The 22,089-nt window shown below is 42.0% G+C and overlaps 1 protein-coding gene across 2 annotated transcripts; it reads left to right on the forward strand.

Moving 5' to 3' along the window:
- Positions 1-358: 358 nt before the first annotated feature.
- Positions 359-8,086, forward strand: LOC141742260 (serine protease inhibitor A3M-like). Of its 2 annotated transcripts, XM_074584118.1 has the most exons (5): positions 359-829; positions 3,586-4,248; positions 5,120-5,390; positions 6,023-6,170; positions 7,004-8,086. In XM_074584118.1, the coding sequence occupies exons 2-5, from the start codon at positions 3,603-3,605 to the stop codon at positions 7,196-7,198; spliced, it is 1,260 nt and encodes a 419-aa protein (XP_074440219.1). In that variant the 5' UTR covers positions 359-829; positions 3,586-3,602; the 3' UTR covers positions 7,199-8,086. The 2 variants fall into 2 exon arrangements, with proteins under 2 accessions (XP_074440219.1, XP_074440218.1); XM_074584117.1 differs by having other exon boundaries at positions 359-4,248.
- The last annotated feature ends 14,003 nt before the right edge of the window (positions 8,087-22,089 follow it).

Raw genomic sequence — 22,089 nt, forward strand, 5'->3', positions numbered from 1 at the left:
TATTCCTGTTGGAAAAAAGTTAATAGAAACGAGCAGTCCTTTTTTTTTCATACCAACAATTTAAATTTGTGTGAGGGGGACAAGGAGAAGGAGAAGTGAGTGTGCACATGCAGTATGTGCATGTGTGGGAGTAGAGAAAAGAGATTGCTACTTGTATTCCCACCACCTGCCCGAGGCAGTAACTCAGATGCACACAGAACTGAGATGTACGAAGAGACCACATCAGTCAGAGTAGGAAACCCATCAGGGAAACACGTCTATCACATACCCTCTCAATGGCGTGCAATTGCAGCCGGGTTGAGAAGGTACAGGCAACAGGTTCAGAGTCCATATTCGGGCTGAGGATCAGGAGGCAGGTTTGGCTCTGGTGCGATGTGGGGAGAGCGCCGAGTTGCTGTGGCGTGTGGCTGTCAGCTCCACGTGTGCTTCAGCACAGCGCAGAAAGTCTGACTTCTGGCACCAAGAGTGAGCATCTGTTTCCAGTGGTCCCAGGCACAACCTCCTGGTTTCCAGTAGGGTCCTAATTACACAATGTTTGCCCTAAGCTCCTCCACTTGGTCAGAGGCAGCAGGCAGAAAGTCACAGCTGCTATTCAAATGGCTGAAGATTGTCAGCTCTATTGGCTGCATTGTGGAGATGATCCTTGGAAGCCCTATTTCATCAATATTTGCTCTGTTTCCTCCTTTCTTTTTTTTTTTTAGTTGGCTCTAATTTTTATCAGGTCTGTTTAATGTTTAACCGTGGAAATTAAGCAGAAGATGATGTAGCAGTATAAATAACAGTGTGGAGAGCAGCATGGTCAGTGGAATGCAGCAGGGCTTCTGATTTTGTAAGTATTGCACATGCATTTTTCTTAGAAACTTGCAAATGATGCTTTCTGCAGTTGGTGAAATTTCCATGTTAGGTTAATTTCATTTGTCTGCTTGTGACTCAGTTGTGTGCGGATGTTGCCATGAAATACTAATCAAGGAAATATGCAAGGGACCAGTGGGATCTGCTGTTCTGGGGAAATATGCTTAGCCTGAAATTAGAATAAAATAACCTTTGAAGTCATGGGGACTTATTAAGTAGTTGTTAAAGCCAAATACTGATGAAATCACCTTTTAGGTTAGAAACAGCCTTCACAGTGACTCAAAATTAGCATAATCCCACCAGCGACTGAACAACCAGGCCCAATTTATAAACTCTTCTGGTGATTTAATGTATAAAACAACCACTGAATTGCTAAGGCCATGCTCTCTAATTAGGACTGGGGTGAGTGTAGGGGGTGGGTGGAAGGCCACAATTTAAATTTAATTACCCCTTCTATTTCCATAGACAAACTAATCTATGGTTTGGCAGAGAATTATTTTCTGAATTTCCAATTCACCTATTAAAAATACAGCCCAGATTTAATAAAACCTTCCCAGTTTCTTCAGCTTTGAAATGGTAACAAAAAAAATATTTGTGGCTGAAATTTTCTAATTTCAAAATGTTGAAATTAATGTGATTATCATCTCTAAAGGGAAAAGTACGTGGGGAAAACTTGATGACAATATTCAGTGTTTTTCAGCTTCTGGTAGAAGTACTTCTTTAATATTTCTGTAGAGAGCTGTAATACTAAGAGAAGTTTTTTAACTGATCTGTTATAGTAAAAGTTACAAAAACAGCCATGCCATTTTCTGCTTGCTAGAGAAAAACAATATGCTTTGCTTCAGAAATTCTTTGAAATGTAGGCTAAGCTCTGTTTGGACACAGGATGTGGTCATGGACAGACAAAAATTATCCATTTTTTCACTTAAGTGTGCAATACCTCAAATAACTAGAGAAAAACAGTCGATGAAATGTTAAACAGCAAGTACTTTTGAAACGCTCTCTGTAGTACGATTGCTTCATTTGTCTGCAGTACATAAGGGTTTTGTTGGTTTTTTTGGCTTGGAGGAAGAGTAAAAGCTCTGCTTAAAAAGAGATGCAAATTGTTGAATCATATTCCCATCTAGAGCCATACTCCATCTTTTGGTTTCAGGAAATTAAAATTTAGCATTACCACTTCATACTCCAGGTCACTGCAGTGATCACTGTCTGCTCTCAGACATAGTCAGTGTACTCAGGTCCTAACAAATATGAGAATACACAGTTAGTGTGTATATTTGCTATAAAAACAAGAAAGACCACTATACTAATAAAAAAATAAAGCAACTGGTTAATCCCCAAGAATCCTGTAACTTGGGCTGCCCTCAGAAGTTCTATCTAAATCTTGTTTAGATAGCAGATACAGTCATCTTTCACATCTGGGAATGAATACGGGACCAAGAGAACTTCACCTTGGCAAGACACGGGGAAACGCATTCCTGGGAGAGGATACAAACAGGCTGTGTTGGCTGGAAACCAGAAGAGGAGCCATAACAGTAGAAAAGTTCTAGAAATGTTTTTATGTAGAAGCTACAAAGGCAAAAATCTTATTTTCACAGATAGCTTGCTAGGTTTCTAAAGAGGGTTTATATGAAATGCCTCCACACGATAGCAGGGAACTGAATTCAGTAAACCAGAGATTTTTTCCAGCTCCTATGCAGGAGCTCGTGTGAGCTCCTTAGGAGGCTCATGTGAAATGTATCATGTCAACATTAGGAGAACAAGCATAATGAAGAACCTTGTCACCTCCAAAGGGATTGGTCTGAGCGTTCTTTGAATTCCAAATGGAATCTGTGCTTTTTTCCTCTTGGACCCAGGTCCTCCCTGTGTCTCTAGAGGGAGCCATATATCCCATGCAGGTTAAGCCGTGGTGAGGGCTAAACCACCATTTAACAAGTTATAAACACTTGTTGCACTCCCCCGAAAAGAGGGTCTCTCTGTTCCAAAAACACACCTCATTATCTGGTGGAAACCTGTTGCTTCCCACGTCTTAATGGCCACTGCTTAATGCCCTGCTGCCATGGCACAGGATCCTCCAGGCTTTTGCCTTGAACTTTACCTTGAAGTTTACATAGATGACTTTCATCCGTCACTTATTAGCTGTGACCAATGACTGGCCATGTGAGTAAGTAACCTTGAAGTAAACAGGGGTGTGAATTTAACGAGCACCGGATAGTCCATGATAGCTGCTGCCTTGATGAAAGTGAAGGACTTTATCCCACTTGCAGTGAGAAGTGAGCTGCCTTACATTTCCTCACATTTATCAAACCACATTTGGGCAGGTACTGTGGAGTATTTGATGTCTTTGAAACCCACACCCCATCTTACCTCATGGTAACTTTTTTCTTTAGAAGTACCCTGTAGGAGACAATGATCCAGGGAAGATAAAGTTAATAGAGATTATTATGGACGTTGGCTCTGTACTTTCATTGACAATGAAGAAGAGAATTGCCTTTTCAAGGCTATTACAATGGAATATTATGGTTTTATTATGCCTGACATTTAAATTTATAATTTGGTTGAATTTATTAATGACATTCGACATCATGTCCATGGGCACTTTAAATATCCTATGTACATTAGATCTTTACAGTTGCACTGTAAAGTATTTATGCTAACAAACTATTCATTATTTCTTACTACCAAGCTCATCATTAGCACCTGCTCATCTAATGACTGTTTGTTTTGTGACAGAAAATTTTGAAAAGAAGATGAAGTATCTCCTGTGCCTGTGTTTACTCCTTGCTGTTCTTTGTGCTGTAACCCATTGCCACCATGAAGACGTTTGCCACGAAGTCAATAATACTAATCTGCACGATGGAACACAAAATTTATTGGCACATAAATGTGACAAGCAAGGCTCTAACTATGCAGATTTCGTATTTAGATTTTACAAGCAGGCTATATCAAAAGAAGCTGATAAAAATGTTTTCTTTTCTCCCATGAGCATCTCCACTGCCTTTGCCATGCTGGCTGTTGGTGCTAAGTCAACCACCCTGTCTCAGATTTTTGAAGGGCTGGGCTTTGACTGCCTGACTGAGACTCACATGCGTGATATACATGAAAGTTTTCATAAAGTTTTAGCAGTACTGAACTGTGCTGATGTTAATATCACATTAAATATAGGGAATGCCCTTTTTACAGCTATTGGTTATGAACCACAGGAGACATTTTTGCAAAGCACAAAGCAATTTTATGATGCAGAATTTTTTTCTAGCGATTTCCGTAAACCAGAAGAAGCTACAAAGCATATCAATAAATATGTAGAGGAGAAAACCAAGGGGAAAATTCCTGAGTTAATTGGTCATCTTGATCCAAGTACTGTATTGGTTCTTGTTAACTACATTTATTTTAAAGGTAAGATATTTAAAATAGTATTTCAATAGATGATTTTGATGGAAAACAAAAATTGTAGGGAACTCTGGCTGATTTATTAGCAGAGTGACTATTTAGAAGGAGCTAAACTGTGCAGGACCTTTGAAGTAAAGATTAGATCTGGCCAAACGCAGAGGAGCTGATTGTTGAGAAATATTGATTGCTTGATTTTGGCCCAGTTGGCCTGAAAGCTGTGGAAAGAGAAGTCCCACTCTATTGGACTGCCTTATAGACAGGGACCCCCTGCACGCAGTCTTGCTGGTCTGAGGGCATCATGACTAAAGATGTTTCCACAGTCTCTATGCTGACTGTATGTGCCAGTCAAACGCAGTGGACTCATATCCTTGCACTTCCAGTGTTCCCAGTATTATGGTAGGTCTACTAGGTACGCTGCATGAAAACTTGGGACATAGCATTTTGAGGGCCTGTGCTTCTGGAGACCTGCTTGAGAGGTAGGATCCTTTATTCCTCACCAGGCTGAGTGCAGTCAGCTTGCATCAGGTACGGCCTAACACAAAAGGCATAGCAAGATCCTGTGGCTGAATGTTTAAGTGGTTGAATTTAAATGACATAAAAGGCACAAGTGATGGGAACATATGACTGCAATAGAAGCAGGACTCTCTCAGCTGGTCCTCATCAGTCTTTGGTTTTCTTTCACCAAGACAGGACTTACACTATGCTGAACTTACTGCACAGCTGAAATGCTTTATTGTGTGTTATGCTGGAATAGTGATCCTCTCCTCCCGTAAACAACCCTTCAGTGTCCTAACATTTAAGTTGGTCTGATTTATATCAACCATTTGTTATGACCTTCACATGTTTGAGTGCAACATCTTCTCCTTTCCCCTAATAGCTGCCTGGGAAAATTCTTTTGATCCTTTGCGTACATACGAGGATGATTTTTTTGTGAACACAAATGCATCTGTTAGAGTCAACATGATGCGGCGTGACGGTAACTATGACAGTCACTACGACCAGGATCTTTCTTGCGAGGTGGTAGAGCTGCCTTACAAGGGCACTGCACGAGCATTGCTCATTCTGCCTGACAATGGAAAGATGAAGCAAGTGGAAGATGCTCTCTCCAAGGAAACTGTTTGTAAATGGGATAACAAACTTGAGACCAGGTAAATCTAGGTAGATGGATTACTATATTTGAGGACACATCATTATTTTTAAGAGAAAGCATTAATTTCAGATCACCTTCTCCTGGATGTAATCTTCTGATTTCATAAAGCGGGGTTTTAAGTGATTCCCAAGACAAGCCAAAGCAGAGCATAGTTGATAAGCAACTGCAGACTCTCTGACCTGACAGAAGGGGATGCAGCATTGTAACAACTGCCTCAAGACTTGCTTGGCTGTCTTTTGGCTACCATACCTCTTCTTTCATGGTGCTAACATAATTCATTTGCTTCACTGTGTCTTAGGTTTTATCCTCCTTTTCCCTTCTTTTAGCCTTTCCATAGTTGTTCTGTTTCCTCTCTGGAGCCCTTTAGCCCCAAAACAAGTGCGTATGTGGCCCTGGGATGAGCGGCAACGAAGAAAGAGAGAATGGCAAAATCAAAGAGAGAATGCAGGCACAAGAAGATGGCACATCTCTCTGGATGCCAAAATTGCTCAAGGAATACAAATGCTACCGTCAAACAAATTAGCAATCAAAAGAATGCTTTCAAGTGCCACTGAATTGCATACTCTCCAGCCTGCTGGCTGAAACAAGGCCGCAAGGCTTGACTGTTGTTTTGTTTTCTTTGTTCAACAGGAGATTAGATCTGCAGTTACCAAAGATTTCTATTAGTGGGTCTTATGATGTTAAAAGCCTGTTCAAGGAAATGGGCATTACTGAAGTATTCTCTAGTAATGCTGATCTGTCTGGAATTAGTGGCAGCCGCAATCTTCAGGTTTCACAAGTAAGTGAACAAACAGAGCTGGTGATGAGGTGCAGGGTGGTTGCTCTGATCAATTGTATCTGGGGTTTTTAAAGACTTGCTTCTCCTCCTTGTCCTACTGAAGTTAAAAGTAAAACTCACAATGACATGTAGGGGCTTGCTTAGTAATTGTGCTTTTCTACAGAGGGTCTGCTGTCCCACCTTTGCATTATTTTAATATTGCTATTTAAAGGCTGGATATTAAGTACATGGAAAAGTTGGACAAGATCTTAAATGATTTCTTGGCACTGGAAAATGATTGTTTACATGCGATTATGCCAAGTAAATTATAAATGAGGAGTATATTATTATATTTGTGTTGATCAGTATGTAATTTTTTAATATTCTCAAGGTTTCCAGGAAAATTCCAGTTTGCAGTAGCAGAATTTCACCATGTCAGTTTAAGCTACGATGTAATGGGACAAAGATGCCAAATATTGTCCCTGTATTAGCATTTAAATAGCAGTCGTCCATTAACCTTGGAATAACAGAGAAAGTGTTGCTAGTGGAAGTTCAAACAACCTGAGAAAATAGACCAGCTAGTGCATGGACTGTTACTATCCCCCTCTACTTAGCACCGGTGAGGCTGCATCTAGAGGGTGTCTGTTTTTATTTCTGGCCAACCCCACTCAGTCCTGACATGGAAAACACTCCTGTTGCAGGCTGTTAGAGATTTACCGCATCAGAAAGTTTGGTCCACTGGGGGGTTTATCATTCCTTTCTTCTCCTAAATATTCCATAAGAAGAGTGTGTCTGTTCGCGCCCTGCTTGCTGTCCCGTATATGAACCACAGCGTTTGGTCCTTTTCCCTGCAGGCAGTCCACAAGGCCCTGATGGAAGTTGATGAGGCCGGAACGGAGGCTGCAGGAGCCACAGCAATAATCCTTAACAGACTTCTCCGTCCTTCCGTTACCATCAAATTCAACAGGCCCTTCATTATATTGATTTCTGACAAAGCAACCAGCACCACACTTTTCATGGGGAAGATTGTCGATCCTACTCAGAAGTAATTGCTGAGTTACTGTGCATGCTGGTTTTCAGCATGAGTTACAATGGCTACCGTGTTCGCACATGTGGGCTAGTTAGTGCTACTGACTACTCTCCAATCGAGGGATATTCAGCAGTAAATGAGGGATTTCCTTATCAAACTGATAAGCAAAAAATTGTAAAAAAAACACCCAAGCAACTGACAGTTTTAAAATGTAACAGTTGAATAACTCAAGTTATTAACATGTCCAAATTTTCCTTGGAAGACAGTTTTTTTGTAAAGTCTAATGCTATTTTTGCAAGAGAATTCTCTCTGCTAAGTGGTTTTGCTTCCAGTGCTGGCTTGCTCGCCAAAAGCTTTATCCCAACAGGCAACAAATCCCTTGCAATTCTATTATGTCTTCTCTGGGACTTGCTGATGGTCACTGTTCACCTGCGCCAGTCCCTGCGGAGTCCTTTCTGCCTTACACAGCTCTTTGCTGCCTAGGTCGTTGTTGTTTACCCTGAACCAACCTGTTCTTTCTCACATGTTCCAACTCTTTGCCTAGGACATCTTAAAAAAACACTGAAAAAAAGAGAAAATCCCCAAAAGGAGACAACAGACTTATTCTGCTGTAGTACTCACTGTAAGTGTCTTTTTGCAGTCTCCAGAATCAGCAAAAAACTTTGAGAGACAGTGACATTAGGCGTAAACTGTCGAAGAATCGTCCCGCTACAATGTCATCCATAAATTATTGCTATGGCTGATGAATAAAATAAGCAGTCATTTAAATCCATCACTTAAGGACTGACTCTCAGTGATTCCGTTCTCTTCCCATCCTGTTATAAATCTTTCAAAATCAATGAAAACTTTCAGTCACTCTTATTAACATAGCAGGGTGTCTGTAAAATAAATTTTGAAGGCTGTTAAATGAGTCCAGCTCTTCTCATATGGAGGTGGCAATTCTTTGCATTCTCTCCTTATGTGCCTACTTGGGTAAAACCTGTTTTCAAGAAGTACGTAACCACTTTCTTGCTATTGTGGGTCTGCGGATCGCCCACTCTAACTGCAGTGGAGCACTGGGGCCCAGGGCTCGGCATTGCTGAGGTCTATACAAACCCTTTACGGTGCAGCTGCTGCCTCAAGGACAGCCCAACTCCTGCTTTGGCAGCGGTTCTCCCACTGCACAGCTTTGACTCATGCCACTGCGTATTGACCCTGGATACATTTTTTGCAAGCGGAGTTTAGTCCCTGTCGCTGGGAAGGTGATGCTCCTTAATGTACGTTGCTCTTTCTACAGTGGTCCTGGCAATGTGCTGTGAGCACTGCGAAGGCGACACAAGCCCCAGATCAACAAACAAGCTCCCTGCTCCTGACATCTCTCTGGTCCTCTGACCTGTTCTCCCTAACTTGGTCCACTCTGCACAGAGGTGCTCTGTTGAGACCCATCAGTGCTTGTAGCATGGGTACGGTGTATGGGGGTCTATGCTTCTGACTCAGGGGAGCTTGGAGACTGCTGCCTTGTCTGAGTCCCTTTGCTCCAAGCAGCAAGAACTCAGTGGAAGCCCTGAGCTATTGCTTCTGCTGGGACAAGATACCATCACTCAGTGGATTGGGAGATACCGCGCCTCTGTGCGAAGCAGCGGCTTTTACAGAGCAGAGATCAAAGATAACTTGCTGTGGTGTGAGGCAGCTTGCTCTGCGGTGACTGTACAAACTCAACAAGAGCCGGGAGCAGCTCCAGTGAGATCCCACCCCGATAAATTGGTGCACCAGGACTGATTAAAAGGCAGGATGGTGAGATTTTTATCAGAGTGGGGTGGCAGAAGAACAGGTTCTCAGCCTATTGCTAAAGGGAAAGAGGTTAGGAAAAATCCCACAGTTGCTAGGACAGCACAGAGGCTTCAGGAAATAACACATGGAGCAACTTCCTGCTCCATCTGCCTCCCAGGCCTTTGCTTTTGAGAGTGGAGGCAAAGAACTGCAGGAGAGCTGCACTGGGAGTTTTCACACTGGAGTGTGAGGAATGATTGCTTCTGGCAAAAGTATCAAACATGGCCCCTGGAATAATGGATGGGCTTGGGAGGTATCTACCAGGATGCAAGGCATTACCACAGTTGTCCTCCAGTTGAGATACTTCATGCTCCAGACCAGCAGCTTGCCCTGAGCTGTGTCAGGGACCTGGAGTGGGAAGAGGGATTGTCCTAAATCTCTCTGGAAGGGGAGGATGTGGAAAAAACATGAGAAAAAACACTAGCCTCATGCCATACATATGTGGAAGGCACAAAAATGCTGATAGGTCACAGCATGGCAATCCATACTGTGGAGATCTATAGAGCAGGGGGCTAAATATATCTGGCTGATCTTTCAGCATAGTCCTGGTTATGTTCTTTAAGAAGTGGACAATTCTGGAAAGTTTTTGTGGAGACAGGGGGCATTTTGTCCTAATTCCATTAAAATTGTATTGATCTGCCTTTCATCATCTGTCCATGTTGCTTATGTCCGTTTTAGTGTGTGATAGGGAATGTTCCTCTTTATGCTATCTAGTTGTATTAACAATACAGAAGGAAAGGAAGGATTCTGATAGACATAAGCTAAAAATTTCATTTACATACTGTGTATTCATTTTGTCGGTGGTAAACACATATATTTTACGGTGTCTTTCATTTGTCGGTAAGTGATTTTATTAACATCCTTCAATCTTCCACTGCAAAAAAAACCCAGATCTGATTAGGACAGGTTAATCCCACACATGCCTTCTCTCAGTCTATTGGACAGCTGGATCCAAACTAAGCCCTGAAAGAGAACTAGAGCTTCTTTATACCCTGTGAAGTGTTGTCCACTTGACTTCCTGCAGCAACAGTCAGCAGAAGGGGACAATACAGCTTACGGTGCAGTATGAGACCCCTATCATAACCATACAAGATCAATGACCTGCTGTGCGTCCGTTAGCTCTGGCCTGACATAATTACACGAAGCTCTGAGAAAAGGACATACCTAAAGAGACCACCCCTCAGCTGAGAACCCCTGCAAGGGAAGATGGACCCACTGGGATGGGTCCCTGAAGGGCAGCCTAGGTGTGCCCCACCAGATCTGAGTGCCAGACTTCTCTTGGCAACATCTGAGCCGTGTGGGAGACAGTAAGTTTGTTCTATCTGACCTTGTTTATGGTCCACTGGGACTCTTGTTTGCTGATGTGGTAGCTTCTGTTAGTAAAGCTCTGTTTGCTTTGCCCCATGGCAGGGTCCATGTAGTATGTTGTCACAAACCATGAAGCAGGGGGATTTCAGGGCTAATGTGGTACACGTTCCAGGAGTTTTACCTTTCAGAGGTAAGGAAAGGAGCTGACTCAATGCCAAAAAGCTCAAAGCAATCAGATAGTCACAGAAACACCAGTTTCTCACATAAGCCCTGCGATTAAGATGCTACCAGAACTTTGGACTTACCTTTCTTATTCCCAGCTATGTGATTTGAGCCCTGACGCTGGTATCTAGAGAACTTGCCCTTGAATGGGCACACCAGCCCTCTCCCCACAGCTATGTCATCCGTTCAGCCCTTGATCACTGCTACTGTTTCAAGGAGATTGGTATTCACCCAGATGTAAGCCAACCCTATTCGAATGGTTTCAGTAGATTCATCACAACACAAGCAGCAGTCTTTTTCCCTGTACTCGCAGTCGTTTTGAAGCAGAGAATCACTAAGCTCTTAAAAACTGTTGATTATGATAGTTGCTGTGCAGGGTGGTTTTTGACCGTGGATGCTGAGAACCAGGAGTACCTGTATGGCAGCTACAAGGCAGTCTCAGTGCCTCACAACCCAGCTCATCTTTGACATGACTCTAAGTACCTTTTGGAAGCATAAAACAACAACAAAAAAGCTCATAGCATTGTGACTCCCTAATTCAGCATTCAAGTCTTGTCTCCAAAACAGAGAGGCAGCAGAGTTTCCCAGCAGAAAAAAGTATAAGAGAAATATGAGCATTTTGAAATGCAAATATTTCAATGAAAACTAAATATTCACTGCAGTGGGAGTTAGGATGAGTGCAAATTCTCAGGAGGGAAAGGAGCATGAAGACCACCATGTATCTCCGAGTACTGTGACACATCCTCCTAATCGTATCCATCCGTCCAACGTTCCCTGTTGGGTAGCGCACCTCTGCCCTTACCCACACAAGGCTGCTTTCATTAGACTCAAACTGAGCCCATGTGTGCAATGGTGATATCATCCATTCCCTGTAAACTATTAGCCAGCAAACACTGATCTGGAAATATCCATTGTGAGTTCCCAGTCCCAGGCTTAACAGAGAATCCATTTTTAAAATAACTTGGTAATTGTCCTTTACTCAGAGTAACAGTTTTAAAGAAAACAATATGATTCATTAATTTCATGTCCATGTCCTTGCAGTATGATTAATACCCTGGTTACACAGACACAGCTCAGCACTGGTGTTGCTGCAAATGACTTTGCTTGCTTCTTGCAAAAGAGAATTTCCATGATGAAAGTAGCTTTTCAGTTCAATCCTACCCCTGGAGATGAATTTATTACAAGTGAATTAGCTTGATTTATACAAATGAGTCTTTATTTCTCTTATTTTGATTGCGTTCTGTTTCTTTTCCATAAGTCATCTGGAAAAAAAAAATACTTACGATTTATTACTTTGCTAAACAAGAATGTATCCTTCGTGGTTGGAAAACTTTTGTTAATAGCAACGTGATACTCGTATGGAAGATCTGAAGAAGGCTTTGCCTGACTTGCGTAAATATCTAATAAGGAAAAGTTGCCATATTGTTTACTATGTCTCATGTAGGAAACACAGCCCACATGGAAGATGCTCTGCTAAAGGAAAATGTTTGAAAGGAAAAAACAACATAGAATAAGATAATTCACTAAGTGTTGTAGTTGTCATAAAAGCTTTGGTTGCAGCCAGGAAAGAATCTCAGAGCAAGAGAAAACATCTGTGCACAGAGGAGATGAAAGATGTAATGAAAAGTGGGTCCTAAAATGCATATGAATGCAAAAGAGAACATATGCCTAGACCTCATTTAGGTATGCTGTTCACACAGATCCAGATTCTTTAGCCGTCAAAAAAGCCGTACAATTTCTCGCATATTCAAGGGACAGATACCAGAATGTACAACATGAATTTATTTTCTGTTCCTGTATCTTCTATCTTTCAAGTCTGAACTCCGTCCCTTTGGTAAATCTTATGGGTGAAATTTTAAGACATTTTGGGCCTCAGTTGCCCCAGCCAGAGATCACTACCTCATGCCCATGCCTGTCATTGTGCTGTGTGTCAGAATCTTATCATTTTCACCATTGTGTCCAGGGTCACTGAGAAGAGGCATCAAATAGAGGCAAATATGCTCCAGCACTTCTCACCACTTTTAGGTTGGCAGGGTGGGCAAGGTGGTCCAGCAATCATGACAGAAAACCTGTGTGGGTACAGCCTGGATGCCAAAGCATGCTGTGGAGGCATGTTAATGAAAGCCATGGATGGAAAAGGGATCGTGTTGACCTGCCAGAATGTGAACTGCAGAGGCCACACGGTCTCTTCCTTTGCCTTCATTGAAACAGGGAAGAGAATTGTTGCATCAAACCATCTCGGTGACCTGTCAGAATCATCAGCATCCCAGAAGTTTACAGTGTCAAAGACTCGTTTAAGAAAAGGGATATGAGCAATGGAATCACATACATTTCATTTTATTGAATACATTGCTTCAGCTAGCTGATCTGCCTTCTGCTTCTTCACTGTAGCCAACAATATTAATCTGTTAAATAATAACAAATGATAACACTTAGCAAAGTTTAGCCCTAATACTTTCTATCTGGCTTCGGGAGCAAAAAACTTCAAGTGTAACTTGAAGGGATTTTCTTAGTGCTTTTTTCAGGTCATATCTGCAACAGAAAGATAAATAATGTAAGGTATCAGTTTAAATTTAAATAGTAATGCCAAGGGGTTTCTCTGTGTGGACGACATCATTCCAAAATGAGAACTTTTATTCTCTGCTGAACTTGTCATTCTAAAAGTTGTTTGTGTAAGAATGGTTCCTTTACACCAAGAGAAAACGGTCTGTAGGGAAAATTCTGCCAGTAAAATGTTATTATTTCAGTATACCAGTTATGAGTAGTAAGATCCTTGCAAGAAGCCACGCTTTTAGTGTGATTCTGCTACACTGCTTTCTGCAGGTAGAACTGTGTATGGAGCATCGAGTTCTGCGGATTATAGGAAAAGGAGCCCTGTGCCACCATCTTCTGGTAAAATCAAGGAATGGACATGAAAAATTCTGTTTCATTTTGAAACCAGAAAGAACAGTAGCTTTCTGGCTTGCTGTTACTGTGTCAGTGGGGATTTTGATTTTCTTGTTAAGTTTTAGCTGCAGGATTGGTGAAATGCTGTACTTGAACCAACTGCTGTCACTAGGAGTAAGGGTTTGGTGTTATGGTGGGTAGCTGAAATACAGATCAGCTCAGTAGTGGGGAAGGAGGCAAAATTAAATATTAGAAATTAATGGGAAAGAAAAAAGAGCAAATCAGATAGGAACATTGTATCACTGTCTAAAGGTCTGGATCACCACATGTGGCTTAGAGCGTGTAATTCTGGTCCTATAATATCAGAAAGGATAAATGAGAACCAGAAAATCTTCAGAAAAAGGTGCTAAGGTTAATCAAAGGTCTGCAACAGCGGCTGTTTGAGGAGACAGATCTTCAGCTGGAAAAGACACAATTTAGAGAGCACAAGAAAGCAAAAATTATTTGTGGCACAGATTGGGTGAATGGAGACAATGTTCGCCATTACCAGATCTAATGCCAGAGCTACAGATCATCACATGAAGCATGTAGGAGGCAGGTTCAAAGCCAATAAAAGAGGTGGTTGTGCACACAGCAGACGGCGTGTGTGGAGTGGCACATTGCAGGGTGATCCTGCAACCCCCAAGCTGTACCAGCCCAGTACTTGTTCACATGTTCCTGACACAGACACATTCCAGATCATCAATATGGCACTTTTTTAAGGGCATGTCTTCTTTCACAATGCAGCCTATAAACCGTAAGTTTTCTGGGTAGATATTCAATATTTTGTTTTCCCATTTCATGTTGTGTCTGTTATACATTTCACAAGCGTAACCACTGCTAAGGAACCCTTCTTTCTGGGAGCCTGGATCACTGTGGACTGAGGAAGGGCAGGACCTGGGTGTGAAGGCAGGGCGTCTGGTTGGGGGTGGACAGGCAGTAGGGAAGGATCTGGGAATGGGAACTTACAGGAGAGACTAAGCAGATTCCTCCACCCTATGTGCATCTTTCAGTGGAGTGTAGATACTTTTTTGACACAGGGAAGAAGGGACTGAGTGTTGTGCTTAAAAAGCTGTGAAGATGATGAAGGATGAAGGAACTTGTACTTGTTCCTCATGCATCTCCTCCTGGTGCTCCCCAGCATGACAGACCTGGGCTGAGAGCACTTTCTGGGGAGAGTGTTCAGCCCCAGCCCAAGGAAACTCAATAAAAGTTCTTGAGCTCTCAACCACCTCTTGCACTGCCAACCCCAGGCTTTTCTTATTGAGGGAAGATGTGAGCTAATATAATAGGAAAGGTTGGAAAAGACCTGTGTTTACCCAGGTGCGATGGACAGACTCTGTACTTTGGGCTTTAGAAAGCCCATATTTGTGTCCTTCTTCCATTACCTAGGCACTGACCTGAGATAAATCTAACCTGTAAACAGGTGCCTTCTACTTTAGAAATTTATTTCTGCGTGGGCAAAGTGAATGCTTAGTGCTATCTGTCCATAACTGTAGCTTTTGTACTGAGTGTAAAGCAGTGGAAACTGAGGTCAGCTGCATTTCTCTGGTAAGCAAACCGCTTTCTGTCCAAAGCATACAATGAAAAACAGGTCAAAGATGCAAAATTTCATCATTTTCCAGTTCTGTAATTCACTGTCAACACTTGGAAAACCCTTTCCAAAGTGCTTCTGCAGGACTCTAGTTTAAGGCTCAATGTCTCTCCCTTAGAATCAGACAACAGCTTAAGTTTGAAGGACTGCTGGGCTGTTCTGCTCCAGATCGATTACATGCGGAGGTATAGCCTGTGCTCTTTACCAAGGTGGATTCTGGATCACAATGCTGCCCAGTCACTATTACTTCATCTAAGCAAATGTCTTTTCTGTCTCACGCTTTTACATAGACTCGCTGGATTTACTAACTGACTATTTGCTCAAACCAATTTTACCACAGTTCTTCAGTAGGTTTTGCAGGTAACTAGAGAGAAGCTTAGATTCAGGAGCTTTATGCTTTTAGAAATTGATTTTTAAAGTTCTCTCCTCCAATGCTACCTATTAGTAAATGACACAGGATCACAGTTGAAATGTATGGTGATCTGGAATATCCAGTCTGGTCTTAAAATGTTATAAAAGAGTTTCAGCGTTTAGCAAACCTACTCTTCATCCACCTTGCACTGCTAAATCACTCCACCAGGTGTTGGACTGTCTGCAAGCTATTCCTGGAGAGGACGTAAAAAAAAAAGCTAATGATGAGAAAAATGGAGATGCATCATTATTAAAAAGGTAATATATAATAAATTGGGGTTTTTTTAATAAGTAAATGTAAGGATGATGAAAATATTCATGATAGCTAGCGAGAAATGGGGTCACATGAACTGTAAAAACTGAGAAAGTGTGACTCATATAACCTCAAACACAAAGCAAATAAAACAACCATCTTGGTTTCCAAAGGAAACAGCATCAAATTTTCATGTTTGTAGCCACTTGCCTTCTCTTAGCTACCCTCCACAACATTGCAGCTCACTGGCAAATTTCAGTCAGGCTTAACAGAGAGGTAGGAGATTGAAAAACCATTATGCTACTTTCTGAAAATCAGTGAAATCCAAGTTTGTGCCTGCTGTGGGGAAGGCAGGCAGGACTCAGCTGCTTTAAATTCTGCCGGTCGCAGCAGGCAGTGAGTGCCTAGCAGGTAGCCCAAGCGCCAGCCCTAGCCCTAGCCCTAGTAGTCTTAGCTCTGCTCTCCTGTCTGGCAGGAGTCATCCTGGAGGCTGTGGTTGTTTTGGTGAGGAAAGCTATAAATCCTTAGTAAACTATGCGCTTTATTAACTCCATTGCTTGCAAAACAGTTTGCTAAATGTTCTGCGTTGTCTTGTCTGCATCAGCGTAGTGAGTGGTGCTGTATTTCCTCTGAGTCGGTTTTAAGGTTTTTTTGTCTTTTTTCTAGGGGTACAGCTTGAAAAAAAAAAAGTTCATGAATGTTTGTACTATGAAAATTTCATGTGTGCTGAGAATCAGTACCATACGTTGACTTTGTGCTCTTAATCTGCATTAGAGCAAAACAGAGGGGTAGGCTCAGATTTTTAATCTCATTAATTTCTTCAGGCCAGGTTGTCAGTTGGATGCTACTGAAGTCGATGATAGGATAGTTTGTCTATAAAGGAGCTGGATACTAAACCATCATAATACTTCAAGGTTTTGAAGGTAAAGACAGGGAATTCTACCTCACCACAGCTTGCTGGAAGGAGTCTACATCTAACTGAAAATAAAATAATAATGATCACTAAAGCCACATTCTCTTCTAATGATGGATTCTCTGAAAGAGTTAATGTCTGGGCATTTACAGCCTAATCAACTTATTACATTACCGTAATTTTAACATACATTTTTTTCCTTTCATTTGCACTTGACAGTGTTTTTCAGGTTTTTCAACAAAATCCTGGTAAATAAACTTTAAATTTTTTTATTTTTACATCACTTCATATCAGGATGGAAAAAACTCTCATTTTAACTAGCTTTTAGCAAGAATCGGTTTAAAACAATTGCATATAAAATCTAGTAAATCTGTAAGTCTTCAAAGCTCTGAAAAAAGTGTTGTGAAGTTATTGTTATCTTATCAGAACATCACAATTCATTTGAGATAGCATTTCTTCAGTTTTTTTTCAATTCAAAACATAGTGCATTAATTATTGCCACAGGTTCTGATTTAGCAAAGATAATGATTATCTTTAGCGGAACTACTCACACACTATTCACATGACTAGAATCAATAACACTTGCACATCTTATGCAATCAGGTATCGCGTTCAAACACAATTCCTAGGGCTTTTGTTTCTTCTTCTATTTGAACTGTCCTTGGAGGGAAACCTGTTTCCTATCCCCTAGGCTTGTTCTTGCATTATTAGATTAGCACATCATACTAGTTGATCTTTTTCCAGTACTATGAATACCTATAGGTGTGTATGTACTTACATACATAAAAATTACATCTTTCACAGGTAGATGAAAACAGAGTTGTTCACACACAATTATGTACACATTATCAGGTAAGTAGTTTTTATATTTTGCTTGATTTCTAAGCAGAAGATCTTCAGAAGGCAGGCTGGGAATTGTCTTTCCCTTCACTTTCTCATCAGCCTCTTGCAGCCTGAAGATGAGCTATTCCTCTGCCAAGTAGATGATTTGGGTCTGATTATCTCGGGTAGGGTAGAACAGTTGGTAACACTTGAGGGTCTTGTATCCAGATGAAGTAGCCAAGTGCTCCACTAGGTTAGTAAGCAAAAGATTAGTACTGCTGAGTTCAAAAAGAAAATGGTGTGCCCTGCCCTGTTTTACTGCTTGACTATGCAGCCATATGAGACAACCACAGGACAAGAGCCTTGGTTTGAAATTGAGGGGAAGAAGGTGCAGTTGCCTTCAGACCCCTAAATGCAGCTCCCCACCAGTGTGCTCCCATTCAGAGGTGCTGAACACCTCATGTGGGGCATTTCGATACCTGATGTAGCCTGGGGCTCCTGCTCAGGAGCCAGATGCTTGGGAGCTTGCAGAGAGGGACGCGTGTGTTGACCTGGCTGCTGCTCTTTGCTGTGCATTAACATAGTTCTCCGTCCTGTCTCAGGCTCTCATCTATACTAATGCTCTTTTCCAAGAAGATGGTGGAATTCTTTACCAATACAGTCCAAAAAAAAATTAGTATCTTCATAATTGACACTGTATTCCTTTTGAAGCTGGTATTTGATAAGGAAAATGTGCCAGATGACATTCTCCTGCCTATGGTTCAGCAGCAAGTAACAAAGCAAACACGTGAGCATGCCACATCCACAAGACAAAATCCTTTTGACTACAATACATCTTGTGTTTGCTTTTCCTCAACTTTTATATTTAAAATTCAACTATCAAGATTTGTACATGAAGAATGAATTTATTGAAAAGAGATGAAGCAAAAGCTGCATGAAAGAATGAACACATCTGGGTTCCCTGATGGAGATACGTGAGTTAAAATGGAGGCTGGAGTTAGTGGAAAATGAGAAGGATCTTCTAGGATGGTTCTTGTACTGGTTTTGGCTGGGATAGAGTTAATTTTCTTCGTAGTAGCTAGTATGGGGCTATGTTTTGGATATATGCTGAGAACAGTGTTGATGATACAAGGATGTTTTTGTTACTGCTGAGCAGTGCTTACACACAGCCAAGGCCTTTTCTGCTCCTCACACCAGTCCACCAGAGAGGGGGCTGGGGTGCACAAGAAGTTGGGAGGGGACACAGCTGGAACAGCTGACCCCAACTGACCAAAGGGATATTCCACTACCACAAGACGCCACGTCAGCATGTAAAGCTGGGGGAAGAAGGAGGAAGGGGGCAGGCGTTTGGATTTATGGCATTTGTCTTCCCAAGTAACCATTAAGCATGATGGAGCCCTGCTTTCCTGGAGATGGCTGAACTCCTGCCTGATGATGGGAAGCGGTGAGTGAATTCCTTGGTTTGCTTTGCTTGTGTGTGCAGCTTTTGCTTTACTTTTTAAATGGCCTTTATCTCAACCCATGAGTTTTCGTACTTTTACCCTTCCAATTCTCTCTCCCATCCCACCGGGGGGGAAGTGAATGGGTGACTGTGTGGTGTTTAGTTGACAGATGGAGTTAAACCACGGCAATCCTTTAGGAGAACTTACTGTCAATATGACCAGTGAATGTCATTCTAAGAAAATGTATACAAGGTATCAGTGTTAAAATCCGAAAACTGAACTTTGCTAAGAAAGTATGCTCAGTTTTTCCAGCACACTGAAATTTTTAATTAGTGGGTGATTCTTATGTTTTTTTATTCTCTCCCTCTACTATCTTGACAAGGTAGAAAACTATATAACAAAAAGAAATAAAATGTAAAGCTGTAAAAGCAAGAAACCCCAGAAAACATAAAAGAATAAGCGTTGGCTGTCTTGCAGGGTAAGGAAGGAACTATATGCGTAATCTTTTATGTATCTAGCTTTTTGGCATTGTGTAACCTGAAAAAGGAAGTCCTCTGGATGGATTAGCTACTTTCTGGGCAACATGGCATCACTGAATTGCTATCCCGTGATGCAGTCAAGCTGTAAATCGTAGTCCCATGATGCTGTCTAAGCTATAGACCACAATAAATGTGGTTTTGCCACTTCAAGAAACATAAACATTTCCTGCTTTGTGTGGTTTTAGACAGCATCAGAAGGTAGCTTGAAACAGACACAGCTTCCACAATCTCTGAGGCTGATAAATATACCTTTGGTTAGAAAGTGAAGAAAATAGCAAGGAATAAGGTGCAAAGTAGAAAGAATTTTGATTCTCAGCAAAGGTTATGTATATCTATGTTTTTATTTAAAGGTAAACATACTACAGGATTTCATTGCAAGTGTGAGATTCTGGTAACAGATTGAGACCGAGGGTGCAAAATTGTCTGTTATATCCCAAAGAAGAGCATTAGCAGAGTATTGTTGTTGTAAGACGAAATGTTCGGTCTTTACAAAATACCAGAATTAATACTGTCCAGTCTTGACGTAATAAAAATGGCTGTAATAATGGGAATAGGCATGACATGTTTTTGCCAGTGATTTAATGACACAGCTGTAGAGACACTCAGAAGTTCTGGTCTCTTGTCTCACTTCTGGGACTGGATATATTCTAATGACTCTTTTTTTTTTTCTCTCCTGACCTCTCTTTCCTCCTCATTGCTTTCTCCAGGCACTTACCCACCACCTCATATCCCCACCTTCCCTTCCTCCATGCAGTAAGATAGTTGCTTAATCCTCAGAGCTGCAGCCATTTCTTCCCTGCAGCTTTGGTTATGGTAGGGGAGCATTTCCAGCAGGACTTACATCCTCCATGTCAGCCGTGGTGCCTTCCCAACGTCTTTCCTCTTGATGGAAATACAGGTATGGATAAGCATCATCAACTGCATAGCAGAGTTTATAGATCCTCCTTGAATGGATACCAGTGACGCTCAGTAACATGCAGTCTTACAGGGAACAGGTTTGTTTTGGTGCTCCAAGGATAAATACGATAGTAGGAGGAATGAATACAAGGGGATGCATGCTGGCTTGTGTTTCTTGATTGCCTTTCAGAGTTCCCTTACAGGTCCTGACCTTAGACCACAGGTTGAAAATCTCTACAATATTGCAGTGCCAGTATGAGCTAGGAACACCTGTATTGGTATCTGAGCCCTTGCATGCTTCCCCAGTCAAAAAGGAGTCATCCTTCGGGCCATCCCTCCGTTTATTTCCTTTCTGCCCCACTGCTAATAAACAAGCTGATCTCTATTAATGAAGGCTTAGGATTATTGGTATGAGTTTACAGAGCTTGCTGAACTGGAAATACTCAAGTTCCTGTTTTCCATCTTGTAAATCTTATTCACTGCTTTATAAACCGTAATAGGCCAGTGACCATATGCATTGCTGGCTACTTTTTGGCAGTTCGTAATCCAATGGTAGTTGCTGGGCAATGGTGCAGTGATTTATGGATTATGGATATTATCCTCACTTCAAAATCTGATGGTTGCCATCAATTTCTTGGGGTGTTCCGGCAATGTGGAATCAATGGGACGCAGATTGCATATTTCACGTCTACATTATGGGAAGGACACTAAAACTGCTAAGTGGCATGACAAAACCATCCTACACAATGGAAAGGAGTCCCAACAGGGGCAACCACATCTGCTAAAAAATTCATTTCCTGCCTTAGTTTGTCCTTGAGTGATCTGTCCCTGTATGATATTAATCCCTGAATATGAAGACAGCATGTCTTCTTTAGCACAGGCTGAAAGGTGAGTTGGCAGCCTGGTTTGTGTGCTGCTGGGGTCCGTTTCAGTTCCATATGATACAGAAGACTAACCTGAGGAAACAAGTTCTTCACTGACCGTGTCTCTCTGCAGTCAGTCTCTGGAACTGCCCAATACAAGTGCTGGTTGTTAGCAGTGGTGTTTTTGTTGTGAATTTTCTAGAAAGCCAAGGGAAAACTTTTCACCAACTCCCCAGATACTCAGTCACAGGTGACGGCCAACAGGAATGAGTGAGCAGCTGTATTGACTGGAAAGGACTCACTAGAGTGGTAATGTCACGTTATTCTCTAAAGAGATCTAGAGAATGTTCACCAATCACATACAGTCTGCTCCCCTTGGGAAAAGACCCCAAACCATTAAATGTGGTGTCAAACGTTGTGACTGAGGTATACAGTAAAGCAGAAGGACTTCCTAAATATCCGAAGGTGGCTTACCCTGTTTTGAAATTCTGACAGAGAGGTTACCACTCTGGCAGTGTGCTCATCCCACCTATTTGACCAAGCTCAGGAGGGAGGGTCTGGCAGGGAGGCTGTGCTCCCTGGTGAGCTGTGCTGGCAGCTTCGTCCCCCGCAGCCAGACCCAGGCAAGGGGTGGCCTTCACATGAAGTCACAGCATTTAGCTCCAGCCTCAAAGGGTATGGCTACAGCTCTCCTGCCAGGCACCCACAGCAGGAGGCTTCTTGCTTTGATCTGCACGCATGGAAGCAGCAGGAGATATAGTCCCTTCTCCCCTCCCTTTCGTCCGCAGCCCCACCACCCACCACTTAGCTTGTGTCTGGGTTGGACAATCTGTCCAGAGTATCTAGCGTCATTACTGCTTGCTGTGCATCCTTGCTGGCAATTTTTATTTGAACTAATTAATCATTAACGGG

This window comes from Larus michahellis, chromosome 4 (assembly GCF_964199755.1).
Source record: "Larus michahellis chromosome 4, bLarMic1.1, whole genome shotgun sequence".
NCBI classification, from domain to species: domain Eukaryota; kingdom Metazoa; phylum Chordata; class Aves; order Charadriiformes; family Laridae; genus Larus; species Larus michahellis.